At 40.1% G+C, this 14,364-nt stretch overlaps 1 protein-coding gene across 1 annotated transcript in view; it reads right to left on the bottom strand.

Annotated features, from left to right (window-relative positions):
* trmt1l (tRNA methyltransferase 1-like) overlaps window positions 1-14,364 on the bottom strand; it is a 77,397-nt gene that overhangs the window by 21,438 nt on the left and 41,595 nt on the right. The window contains exons 11-12 of the mRNA XM_059984519.1: window positions 12,074-12,264; window positions 11,021-11,099 (exon numbers count right to left, since the gene is read on the bottom strand). Of these exons, the coding sequence (XP_059840502.1) occupies window positions 11,021-11,099; window positions 12,074-12,264 (270 nt within the window). The remainder of the gene's footprint in view (window positions 1-11,020; window positions 11,100-12,073; window positions 12,265-14,364) is intronic.

Below are 14,364 nucleotides of genomic sequence, written 5' to 3'. Positions count from 1 at the left end.
TTGACCCCACTATTTATAAGAGCTCTATCTAACTCTCTCTTGAATGCATCCAGAGACTTGGCCTCCACTGCCTTCTGGGGCAGAGCATTCCACATATCCACCACTCTCTGGGTGAAAAAGTTTTTCCACATCTCAGTTCTAAATAGCCTACCCCTTATTCTTAAACTGTGGCCTCTAGTTCTGGACTCACCCATCAGCAGGAACATGCTTCCTGCCTCCAGCATGTCCAATCCCTTAATAATCTTATATGTCTCAATCAGATCCCCTCTCATCCTTCTAAATTCCAGTGTATACAAGCCCAGTCGCTCCAATCTTTCAACATATGACAGTCCCACCATTCTGGGAATTAACCTTGTGAACCTATGTTGCACTCCCTCAATAGCAAGAATGTCCTTCCTCAAATTTGGAGACCAAAACCGCACACAATACTCCAGGTTGGGTCTCATCAGGGCCCTGTACAGCTGCAGAAGGACCGCTTTACTCCTATACTCAATTCCTCTTGTTATAAAGGCCAGCATGCCATTAGCTTTCTTCACTGCCTGCTGTACCTGCATGCATGCTTTCATTGACTGATGTACAAGAACATCCAGATCTCATTGTACTTCCCCTTTTCCTAACTTGACTCCATTTAGATAGTAATCCGCCTTCCTGTTCTTGCCACCTAAGTGGATAACTTCACAGTTATCCACATTAAACTGCATCTGCCATACATTTGCCCACTCACCCAACCTGTCCAAGTCACCCTGCATTCTCATAACATCTTCCTGACATTTCACACTGCCACCCAGCTTTGTGTCATCAGCAAATTTGCTAATGTTACTTTTAATTCCTTCATCTAAATCATTAATGTATATTGTAAACAGCTGCAGTCCCAGCACCGATCCTTGCGGTAACCCACTGGTCACAGTCTGCCATTCCGAAAGGGACCTGTTAATCGTTACTCTTTGTTTCCTGTCAGCTAACCAATTTTCAATCCATGTCAGTACTCTGCCCCCAACATCATGTGTCCTAATTTTGCCCACTACTCTCCTACGTGGGACTTTATCAAAAGCTTTCTGGAAGTCCAGGTACACTACATCCACTGGCTCTCCCTTGTCCATTTTCATAGTTACATCCTCAAAAAACTCCAGAAGATTAGTCAAGCATGATTTTCCCTTCATAAATCCATGCTGACTCAGACTGATCCTTCTACTGCTATCCAAATGTGTCATAATTTCCTCTTTTATAATTGACTCCAGCATCTTTCCCACCACTGACATCAGGCTAACTGGCCTATAATTCCCTGTTTTCTCTCTCCCTCCTTTCTTGAAAAGTGGGACAACATTAGCCACTCTCCAGTCAGCAGGAACTGTTCCTGAATCTATAGAACATTGGAAAATAATTACCAAAGTGTCCATGATTTCTAGAGCCACCTCTTTAAGTACCCTGGGATGCAGACCATCAGGTCCCGGGGACTTATCAGCCTTCAGACTCAACAGTCTATCCAACACCGTTTCTTGCCTAATATAAATTTCCTTCAGTTCATCCTTTACCCTAGTTCCTTTGACCACTATTACATCTGGGAGATTGTTTGTGTCTTCCCTAGTGAAGACAGATCCAAAGTACTTGTTCAACTCATCTGCCATTTCCTTGTTTCCCATAATAAATTCACCCCTTTCTGTCTTCAATGGTCCAATTTTGGTCTTAACTAGTTTTTTGCTATTCACGTACCTAAAGAAGCTTTTACTATCCTTGTTTATATTCTTGGCTAGTTTACCTTCATACCTCATTTTTTCTTGGCGTATTGCCTTTTTTGTTATCTTCTGTTGCTCTTTAAAAGCTTCCCAGTCCTCTGGTTTCCCGCTCATCTTTGCTATGTTATACTTCTCTTTTATTTTTATACTGCCCTTTACTTCCCTTGTCAGCCACGGCCGCCTTTTACTCCCCTTAGGATCTTTCTTCCTCTTTGGAATGAACCGATCCTGCACCTTCTGCATTATTCCCAGAAATACCTGCCATTGTTGTTCCACTGTCTTCCCTGCTAGGGTATTGTTCCATTGAACTTTGGCCAGCTCCTCCCTCATAGCTCCATAGTTCCCTTTGTTCAACTGTAATACTGACACATCTGATTTTCCCTTCTCCTTCTCAAATTGTAGGTTAAAACATATCATATTATGGTCACTACCTCCTAATGGTTCCTTTACCTCCAGGTCCCTGACCATTGCACAACAGTGTTTATTGCACAACACTAAATCTAGAATTGCCTTCTCCCTGGTAGTCTCCAGTACAAGCTGTTCTAAGAATCCATCTCAGAGGCACTCCACAAACTCCCTTTCTTGGGGTCCAGTACCACTCTGATTCTCCCAGTCTACCTGCATGTTGAAATCCCCCATGACAACTGTATCATTACCTTTGCGACATGCCAATTTTAACTCTTCATTCAACTTACACCCTACATCCAGACTGCTGTCTGGGGGCCTGTAGATAACTCCCATTAGGGTCTTTCTACCCTTAGAATTTCTCAGTTCTATCCATACTGACTCTACATCCCCTGATTCTATGTCCCCCCTCGCAAGGGACTGAATATCATTCCTCACCAAAAGAGCCACCCCGCCCCCTCTGCCAGTCAGTCTGTCCTTTCGATAAGATGTATATTCTTGAATATTCATTTCCCAGGCCCTGTCCACCTGAAGCCATGTCTTTGTTATTCCCACAACATCGTACTTGCCAATTTCCAACTGAGCCTCAAGCTCATCTACTTTATTCCTTATACTTCGTGCATTCATATATAATACTTTTAATTCGATACTCCCCTCTCCTTTCATATCAATTCCTATTTCACTTGACCATACTGTATGATCTCTTCTTGAGCTTTCTACTCCATTGATTCTGTTGTCCTTTTTAACTTTTCTTATCTTCACTTTCCCTTTAACTCCATCCTTATATTTCCAGTACATCCCCTCCCCCCCACTACTTAGTTTAAACACATCCGTGTTGCAGTGGCAAACCTGTCTGCCAGAATGCTGGTCCCCCGCCTATTAAGGTGCAACCCGTCCCTTTTGTAACATTCATCCCTACCCCAAAACAGATCCCAGTGGTCCAAGAATGTAAATCCTTGCTTCCTGCAGTTAAATACTGAAAGAAATTGTAATAGAGAAGTGATGGAACAGTATGTCTTTGAATTTAGTTAGCCACAATTGAGTTAAAGAATATAGACCTCACTGGACAGCAAGGTATGAATTTGAAAACTGCGTTAAAGTTCTATTGCTGTTCGTCATCTATCAACGCATCTCTAAATTATGTATTTGTATGGCGAATAAATAATAGTTTTAAACAAGTCCTGTGTTCCTCTCTTCAGGTCTTCATGAGCTATGTAGAAATAGAAGGCAAAAAGGGAGTTTAAAATTGACACAATGAGAAGTGAGAGATAATACTGCCCATAAAGAGGTGTACGCTCAGCTGTAACTTGGCAGCGCTGCAACAAAAGACCACAATGAATTGAAAATAAGTGTTATAGCGTTACAGTGTGATTATTTCCGATTGGAAGAAGACAATTTATTACTTTTACTTGTAAGATAAATATGTGTACATACTTTGCCAACCAATAAACTGAACAATATCACCTAACAACAGGCACCATAATACTTTTCTCCAGCTGGCTTGATAAGCATTTCCAATATTTTTATTTCAACTTTCCACCAGCTTCAGGGCCACTGGCAATGACTGGTAGCAGTCCAATGCATCTCATGATCAAAATAATTAATACAGTACTCAAAAAAATTGTCTGACTTCAATCTGCAGTTAGATATTAAATTTATTTTCCGCTAATGCCAATAAAAATTGAAACACTGAAGACCTACCATCTTCGCTGCAACATCTGCCTTTCAAAGCTATCCTGTGCTGTTGGTTACAAAAGAAACATGAACATATGCTACATTTAGATCCTCTTTTCAGAAAAAGGGACATGCCAACACCCAATCATACCATATAAAATACTGTATGTGAATGGCATATGATTAATTATTCACTGTTGATCCAGAGTGCAGCTTTAAATTTTAAGTACTTAGTAAACCCATAATATTTTTGCACATTGAAAATTTTTTTATGCTCAACCAGAATATGAAACGTAAATTGCCTTTATTTTAAATGCCAAATATTGGCTACCAAGAGGCAAAGAAGTATGAGGTTTTGATATAATCCTGTAGTAGCTATGGTACTGTATTTAACATGTAGTAATAAAATGGCATTTTGATTGTAACCAAATGGAACCTGCATTGTATCAGAGTGCTTTGCTAATAGCATTCGTGCAAAGTTATGCAATGGAACCAGGGTACAAGTACAAATTGAAGAAAGACAAGTGCATTCGGTTAGTAAGCAGATGAACAGAATGCACTCTGTCCTAGAACTGAGCCAACACTTGTGTATAAAGGAGAAACTATGCTGTCTGTTTTCTCAAAGCTATCACTGGCTCTTGTGTGGAGCTAGTCTTCCCTTGCAGCAAGTACAAGGAACACATTTATGACTGATCCACTTTGAGTTAATTGTTGTTTTTACAAGAGGTAGTGAAAAAATGTTTGACAGAACTCAGAGGTCCCACTGAGATAACATGTTCAGGTGTGGGAGCGGACCAAAAGGGATTCTGGTGACTGAATGCTCCTGGGGAGACTCCGTGGAGGAATGATGACGAAAATGCTTGCTTTTTGCTCTGTGGCAAATACCGTGTTCTGCCCCACTCCCATTTTATACTCTGCGATCTGTGGTACTGTCTATTGAATGGATCAGTTTCTCTCTCCGTGATTCCAATATTTTCAGCAAAGCATCCAGAAACATATGGGTATCAATGATTAGATTTGATCAGTAAAGGTGTAAGGAACACCTCTGGCATCAGTGTTGCACTAAATCTGTACGATAGAGTGGAAGGGACACTCAAGATCTGGCAGCAAGGAAGCATTGATAAAAAGAGTAAGAAAGAATGGGAACTGTGGAATTTGAGCTCATAGATTTAATCCCTACAGGACACTGTAGTGAACAAAAGAAAGAGAAACTACAGTAAGTACAGTGAGGAAGAGAGGCTAGAAATTGGTAATAACATAAGAGTCAAAGAGAGGGCATATAATACAACAAAAATTAGTGGGAAATTAGAGGATTAGAAAACTTCTAAAAACCAACAGAATAAGTATCATGAACAAAGCGGATGAGTTTAGAGCGTGGATCAGTACTTGGAGCTATGATGTTGTGGCCATTACAGAGACTTAGATGGCTCAAGGGCAGGAATGGTTACTTAAAAGTGCCAGGTTTTAGATGTTTCAGAAAGGACAGGGAGGGAGGCAAAAGAGGTGGGGCATGGCACTGCTGATCAGAGATAGTGTCTCGGCTGCAGAAAAGGAGGAAATCATGGAGGAATTGTCTATGGAGTCTCTGTGGGTGGAAGTTAGGACCAGGAAGGGGGTCAATAATTCTACTGGGTGTTTTTTTATAGACTACCCAATAGTAACATCGAGGAGCAGATAGGGAGAAAGATTCTGGAAAGGTGCAATAATAACAGGGTTGTCATGGTGGGAGATTTTAATTTTGCCAAATATTGATTGGCAACTCCCTGGGGCAAAGGGTTTAAATAGTTGAAGTTTGTTAGGTGTGCTCAGGAAGGTTTCTTGGCACAATATTTAGATAAGCCTACAAGAGAAAAGGCTGTACTTGTTCTGGGAGATGAACCTGGTCAGGTGTCAGGTCTCTCAGTGGGAGAGCATTTTGGAGATAGTGATCACAATACTATCTCCTTTACCATAGCATTGGAGAGAGATAGGAACAGACAAGTTAGCAGGAAGGAGTTAAAGAATGAAATTAGGAGAGCCAGAAGGGGCAATGAGAAGGCCTTGGTGGACAGGATTAAGGAAAACCACAAGGCATTCTACAAGTATGTGAAGAGTAAGTGGATAAGACGTGAGAGAATAGGACCAATCAAGTGTGATAGTGGAAAAGTGTGTATGGAACCGGAGGAGATAGCAGACTTACTTAATGAATACTTTACTTCAGTATTCACTATGGAAAAGGATCTTGGCAATTGTAGGGAAAACTTACAGTGAACTGAAAAGCTTGAGCATGTAGACATTAAGAAAGAAGATGTGCTGGAGCTTTTGGAAAACATCAAGTTGGATAAGTCACCGGGACTGGACAAGATGTAACCCAGGCTACTGTGGGAGGCAATGATCCTTGCATCATCAATGGGGACAGTAGAAGTTCCGGAGGATTGGAGGGTTGCAGATGTTGTTCCCTTATTCAGGAAAGGAAGTAGAGAGAGCCCAGGAAGTTACAGACCAGTGAGTCTTACTTCAGTGGTTGGTAAATTGATGGAAAAGATACTGAGAGGCAGGATTTATTAACATTTGGAGAGGCATAATATGATTAGGAATAGTCAGCATGGCTTTGTCAAAGGCAGGTCGTGCTTTGCGAGCCTGATTGAATTTTTTGAGGATGTGACTAAACACATTGATGAAGGAAGAGCAGTAGATGTACTGTATATGGATTTCAGCAAGGCATTTGACAAGGTACCCCATGCAAGGCTTATTAAGAAAGTAAGGAGGCATTGGATCCAAGGGGACATTGCTTTGTGGATCCGGAATTGGCTTACCCACAGAAGGCAAAGAGTGATTGCAGATGGGTCATATTCTGCAAGGAAATCGGTGACCAGTAGTGTGCCTCAGGAATCTGTTCTAGGAACCCTTTCCTTTGTGATTTTTATAAATGACCTGGATGAGGAAGTGGAGGGATGAGTTAGTAAATTTGCTGATGACACAAAGGTTGGGGGTGTTGTGGATAGTGTGGAGGGTTGTCAGAGGTTACAGTGGGTCATCATTAGGATACAAAACTGGGCTGAGAAGTGGCAGATGGAGTTCAACCCAGGTAAGTGTGAGGTGGTTCATTTTGGTAGGTCAAATATGATGGCAGAATATAGTATTAATGTTAAGAGTCTCGGCAGTGTGGAGGATCAGAGGGATCTTGGGGTCCGAGTCCATAGGACACTCAAAGCTGCTGGCAGGTTGACTCTTCGGTTAAGAAAGCCTATGGTGTATTGGCCTTCATCAATCGTGGGATTGAATTTAAAAGCTGCGAGGTAATGCTGCAGCTATATAGGACCCTGTCAGACCTCACTTGGAGTACTGTGCTCAGTTCTGGTCACTTCACTACAGAAAGGATGTGGAAACCATAGAAAGGGTACAAACGAGATTTACAAAGGTGTTGCCTGGATTGGGGAGCATGCCTTATGAGAATAGGTTGAGTGAACTCAGCCTTTTCTCCTTGGAGCAACGGAGGATGAGAGATGACCTGATAGAGGTGTATAAGATGATGAGAGGTGGTGATCGTGTGGATAGTCAGAGGCTTTCTCCCAGGGCTGAAATGGCTAATATGAGATGGCACAGTTTAAGGTGCTTGGAAGTAGGTACAGAGGAGATGTCAGGGTTAAGTTTTTTTCTTTTACGCAGAGAGTGGTGAGTGTGTGGAATGGGTTGCCGGCAACGGTGGTGGAGATGGATATTTAGGATATAGGACAGTGAGATTGTCCCAAGTATTAATTAATATGGCATTGGTTTGTGGAATGAAACCACGTATACCTTTGATCAAACCCAACAAGCATTAACCAAGTTGTTGGCATAACTGATAACTGTTTGTACAGTAGCATTACAAAACAGAACGGCTTTGAATTTTATTCCATCAGAGAAAGCGGGCATTTGTGTTGGTGTACTTACATACCTGACGAATCAGAAAATATAACTCATTTGGCAAATCACATCCTGGAAGCTACCAAAGAGGTTAAGAATGTAGAGGATCAGTATCACAACTGTGACACTCTAGGAGGTGGTTGGTGGCCATTTGGGGTGCTAGGAGAATGGGGGGCAGCTATTCTGTATTCATTTAAAAATGGCTGTTATTCTTTTACGATTTTTGTGTGAAATAACAGGATGAAAGGGAGGACACCAAAGAAAAAAATGGATACCTGTTGAAGTGGACAGATGAAAAGGGAATTTTGGGGTTGGGCTTTGAAAATGCATCATTGCTTATATACTTATACAGAATATGCATACTGTATACAAAAGGAGGGAATGTGAAAACATACTTGTACTAACTAAATAGGACTTTTGTCTGTAACAAAATGGAACCTGAATTGATGACAAACTGATTAAAGACAAGAGGATTCAGTTACAGGAAGAATGCCAAGAACACTGATTAAGCAGTTGAACAGAATGCATCCTGTCTTTGACCTGAGCCTTCCATATAAAGGAGTGACTATGCTGTCTGTTCTCTCAAAGCCAGCACTGGCTCTTGTGTAGTGCTAGTCTTCCCTTGCTGCAAGTAAAATAATGTTGGGCTCATGATTGAGCCACTCTGAGTTAATTGTTGTTTGTTATAAAAAGTAGCAAAAAGGTGTTCAACATAGCACTGAGGTAGAGTTTCAGTTTTTCCAACTCAAATGGAAAATTTCCTCTGCTTGCCATTTGTAGTTAAACCTGAGCATGTGTACAAAGAGCACTTGTCTGTGGTACACATAACAAACCTTCTGCTTTTGTGTACAATATCTCCTGTGAATAGAGCCGCCTTCAGATTCGCATGACTAAAAAGCACGTTAAGGTCAAATGGATGTATCAGTGTTTTTTCCGGACTGGTTTCCTCTGAGTAAAATGTTAATCAGACAAATTTAAACTTACAAGGATACAAAGTATGGCAAAGCAAAGTACACAAACTGCCACAGATGTACAAAGTTTATTTGTACACCACAAGTTCTAAATTCAACTTAAAAAATGAAAATACAAAATGTCAAAGAAGTAGCTATTATACAAATAAGCACCAGTAGGCTATAAATTCAAACAAAAATATTCAATGCCAACATAATATTTCAATACTGCAGTAGTCATTTCAAGGCATAGCATGCCAAATATAGAAGTGTAATTTTTGAAATCCTGCTTGGGAATTATGAAAAGGAGAAAGCTAATTGAAATCTTCACCTGTTGGCTATATTTTCCAAAAACAATTGTCAGATGCATAAAAACAGAAGGTGTATTCTGGTTCTTTCATGATGCCGTAGTAATGGTGAGGAAATGGTCTGGAGCATCTTACTGAAGTAGAATGCTGCTTCATAACAAACCTTATCCATTTCACTAATTTCATTTATGTTTCCTAGATGTTCCCAGTGAATGGAACATTAAACCTTTCAAGCTCTTTAGCATTAATTATCCATAATAATCCCTTGGAAATATTGCAGAGCTGTAGAGTGCTTCCTGGTTTAAAAGTCAGAATTCTGGTGTATAATGCTGATTTATATCAAGTCGTGAGAATGCTTTGGAAGAATATTTCAATGACACGGCAAGAAAAGTGAGGTGGCAAAACCTTAAAAGAATCTCTGTGCATTGGTTTGCAATATTTGATTGCTCCAGGAGACCAGAAGGCTCCAACAGAAATAGACTGGAAAGAATGTGGATTATGAAAATTAACTTCTTCAAAGCAGTGAAAGAAAATGATGACAACTAAGGTCAACGATATGAAGCAGAGGTCCTTCAAACATCATCAAGTTTTTGCTTTATGATCTCACTTTCTGCTTCTGCACACTAATGTTCAGCAGTGGCACCTTTGGGTTTCTTTGGATTTTGGACAATGGAAGGCAAGGCTTAAGTGGTATGGAGGGAGTGCTGCAATACCATTGTCTGAATAAGGAATTAAACTGAGGCCCCTTCTGTGCTCTCAATTAGATACAAAAACCCTTATAGCACAACTTCTTTTAAGAACAGTGTGATGAGCAGGAGAATTATTTTGGCTTCCTGATCAGTATCACAAAAGCAACATTCTGATCATTATTACATTGAGGTTTGTGCAATCTGGATGATTTTCCTATGGTAACGCAATGCCAACTCTTCAAATACGTCACTAACTGTAAAACAATAGGATATCCTTTTGTATAATTTCACACTTGAGAAAGGTACGGTGTAGAACTATTATGCAAGCCTATAGCACCTATATTATTTATGGTTATAATCACAGATCTTTAAGTCCTTAAAACACAGGGAAATCTAACCTTATTTACACTCAATTCTTTTTTGTTGGTTTGTCTTGTTTAAATTTTAACAAGGAGGTTTGGAATGCCACCGAAAGCTCTCACAAACTTCTACAAGTATACCGACTAGTTGCATTATAATCTATTTCAACAATCTTAATGCTCTGGAAAGCAAAAAGCTGCAGACTAGTGGACATAAAGGCACATTGTACCCCACTATCGAAAGTATCTATGAGGCAGCATCCATTTTCAAAGATCTCCACCGTCCAGGCATCGTCCGTCACAGCTACCAAGAGGTACAGAAGCCAGAATGCCCCACAACATCAGGTTCAAGAACAGCTATTTCCCCTCAAACACTTGGCTTTTGAACCAACCTGCACAACCCTAATCATTACCTCGGTATAGCAACACTATGACCACTCTGTACTACAATGGACCTTTGTTTCTTTTAATTCTTTCTTTCTTACAAAACAAAATATAATATTGAATGTGCGCTTGTAAATGTTAAAGTGCCTACGATACTGCTGCAAGTAAATATTTCATACCATATTTGCATATACGTACTTGTGCTTTTGACAATAAATAAAGGACTAAATTAAAACACAACATTGGAAGTCTAATATAGGCCTTCGAAGTATGTGGTTTTGTCATCTCCTAAACCCACCCACATGTGGCACACACAGGTGCTGAACCTGTATTTTTGCAGAACATATTAGGAACTCGGCCATTAGAAGTGGGCACAATTTCAGATCAGCAGGTTTTGACTGAAAAATATTGCTGGCAACTCTTTCATTTATTAGGACACTTGACACACCAGCCACAAGAAAACCAAATGTTAGACTGTAGAACACTTCAATAACATTGGCAAAACTCCTTGCTTGAATAAAAAGAAGAAAACTATGTCTAAAACTAGGAATGCTAGACGTTTAGGACTCAACATGAGGTCAAACAATAACTTAGAATTTTATTCCAAATCCTAAACTTTTAGCAGCAACCTACCACAATGGTCCAAGCTCCACTGCGGTTTTTCCTGGCATACTTCCATGACAATCACACGGCAGCTGACGGTATGCACTTTCTGAAATAATAACAGAAAACCTGTTTGAAAATAGACTAGTTGTTTGTTACTAAACATAAAGCATTGTTGCACATCAATTTTCAAGGCTATGACAGTGTTTGTATTGTATGGTGCTGACTCCAAACCTAAAACCATAAGACCATATTCAGTAAAAAACACAAAATGCTGGCAGAACTCAGCAGGCCAGACAGCATCTATGGGAGGAGGTAGTGACGACGTTTCGGGCCGAAACCCTTCATCAGGAGTGAAGTAACATGGGATGGTCAAGGGGGGATAAGAAGTGGGGGGAGGGATGAGGTAGAGAGCTGGGAAGTGATAGGCTGGAGGGAAATGGGCTAAGGGGAAGGTGGAGAATTATGGGAAATAAAAGAGAAAGAAAGGTAGGGCTGGGGGGAGATTATAGTGAGGGGGAAAAAAAAGGGAGAAAGAGAACCAGACTAAAATTATAGATAGGGATGGGGTAAGGGGGGGGGGGGCAGGAGTATCAACAGAGGTCATATTCAGTAAATGTTTCAATATATTAGAATTCATATGAAGAGAAATACTTAACATATCTGGTTCTTATATTCCATGTTACCAGCAAAATAAAATACATAAATCTCTGGCCCTTAGAAGAATGAGGAAACTGCAATACTACTTGTATTACTTGAAATTTTGCTTGATGGGTAATCATTAACTTTAACCACTAGGGCATTTCAAATATACTTACCAGTTGGTCAAAATCTACAACAGATTCAGCAATTATGTGACACAAACTTTTTGCCATTTAAGGCAGCTAACAATGGCATATGAAAGAGGAGCCAGATATTAAATATTGAAGTACAGGGAGCTTAAAAAGCATTGCGAGGACACAAATAATCAACAGCAGATTGACAAACACTGCAGCAGTTCACTGATCCCCCTTTTCAGGTGAAGGCAAACAGCTAAATATATTTAACCATTGGCTGCATAGACTGTTGTTGAGTGCGGTTTACCTTCTAGCATATGGCACTTCTTGTAGAAGACCCGCTCTTCACACCACTGACAATGTATCAGGCGTCGGATTTTCTTCAGGCTTTCATCTGCCTGGGAAGGACCTCGAAGCACCCGCACCACCACCAGAACAAAGTGTTCCAGAGCTACAGCGAATAGAACCTCAATCCCCTTGTTGCAGCGTGCTGCGGCCCTGCAGGGGAACAGCAGAAAACACAGGGTAACACAGTTGAACAATGAGGGGAACCTTTCAGGTGCTGTTCCATTTAACTAAGGACAAAGAGAAAAGTACTACTACCTCAACTATAAGAATCATAATTGGATCTAAGATTTATCCATGTAATTGCTTTCCAGGATAAAGTTGACTAAAAATGCATGGTGCAATGATAACCTCGCACTGACAAGACTACACTGTTGCATGCAGCAGCACAGCAAAGGCAGTGTACAACTAAGCCAAAAGGGACACCAGACTCCATTTTCTTAGATCAGTTCGGAAAAACACATCAAATTACTGCTATAACTGTAAGACTGACAAATTTAGTAAAGTAAAGCCAAATTCCATTTGTTTTATTCCTTGTTTTTCCAAACACAACTTTAATGTGAAAGATGAAAAACAATAATTATAAACACGATAATCTGCAAATATTGAAAATCCAGAGCAAACAGACAAAATGCTGGAGGAACTTCAGCAGATTAGGCAACATCTATGAAAATGAATAAACAGTCAATGTTTCGAGCCAAGACCTTTCAAAAGCCCTGAAATGTTAACTATTTATTCCCTTCCATAGATGCTGCCTGACTTGCTGAGTTCCTCCAGCATTTTGTGTGTGTTGAAATGATCGAGAATACTCTGATATCTAATTTATTCTTTTGTTGAAATTTGGATCAAAAAAGAAACATAAAATCACATATAACTTCATTGAAGGCTTTGCAGTGTTTGACTGGAAGTTCCTTTTAGATTCTAATATTCATCAGTCAATATTAATCAGAGTTTGTCAGGAATCAACAACAACAAACTCAAAGGCATTCAGGACCCTTTCACACTAAACCTGAAATTTAACAGACCATCTATTGATAAGTTCTCACAGAAAAATGGGTAAGTTGTTCTGGTCGTGACAGAGAGTCGTACAGCATACAGTGCCTAAACAGGCTCTCTCGCTCATATAGTCCTTGCTGAGCTATCATTCTGCCTAGTCCCATCAACCTCCACATCCCTCCTACCTATGTGCTGATCCAATTGACCCTGTGTCCACCAGTTCCATGTGGCAGCTTATTCCATATTCTGGATAAAACTTGGACTAAATTTATGTAACCAAAATTTGATTAATATGCTCTGCAGTTCACCAGATCAATACACGTGTTTTATTAAAACATGCATTACTTAAAGGATCAAGCTAGAAGTTGACAACATTTATAACAGTCTTTTTTAATCATTAAATCAAATAAAATAAAAAAATACTGGAAATCCTCAGATGAGGGTCCTTTCAAGTTAAAGATCCTTCACCAAAACCACAAAGTTTATATTAGTCTTACACCGATGAGATGATAGCCAAAGTTGTATCTGATATCCAACTTAACTGATCTTGACCCAGTAAATATAGACATTCAAATGTAAAACTATTTACTGCCACGTTAAACACTAGAATAATGATAAGAATTAGAAGTTAAAGATTCAGAGAAATTAAAAAGAGATTTAGTGACCTACAGTTATAGTAATTTTTTAATGAGATTTTATGTAATTGGAGTGTAATAATTTATCCGGTGGTGGTGGGTGCTGGGAGCAAAGGAGGATGAGAAATGACTTTATAGAGGTGTATAAGATGATGAGAGGCATCGACAGAGTGGACAGCTGGCACCTTTTCCCCAGAGCTGAAATAGCTAATAACAAGAGGGCATAATTTTTCAGGTGATTGGAGGAAGTACGGGGGGGTAGGGGGGAGGATATCGCAGGTATGTTTCTTTACACAGAGTAGTGGATGTGCTGCCAAGGGTGGTGATAGAGGCAGTTAATTAAGAGACTCTTAGGCACACGGATGAAAGAAAAATAGAGGGCCATTTGGAAAGGAAGCACTAGATTGATCTTGGAGTAACTTGAAAGTCTGGCACAAGGACCTGTACTGAGGTGTACTGGTCTATATGCTGAATTGGAAGGGATTGGGGTAGAGCAAAAAAGATAATTGGAAATGGCTGAGCAGAGTGATAATTGGAGGTTGAGGCTAGTGGTCTGGGATCTGGAGCTCAGTGAATTGGTTGGTTGGTTGGTTGGGATCTGTCTTTCTCAAAGAACAATGGG

Source organism: Hypanus sabinus, chromosome 11 (genome assembly GCF_030144855.1).
Source record: "Hypanus sabinus isolate sHypSab1 chromosome 11, sHypSab1.hap1, whole genome shotgun sequence".
Taxonomy (NCBI): Eukaryota; Metazoa; Chordata; class Chondrichthyes; order Myliobatiformes; family Dasyatidae; genus Hypanus; species Hypanus sabinus.
Note: the sequence above shows the minus strand (reverse complement) of the source record. Positions and strands in the feature narration are given on the sequence as shown.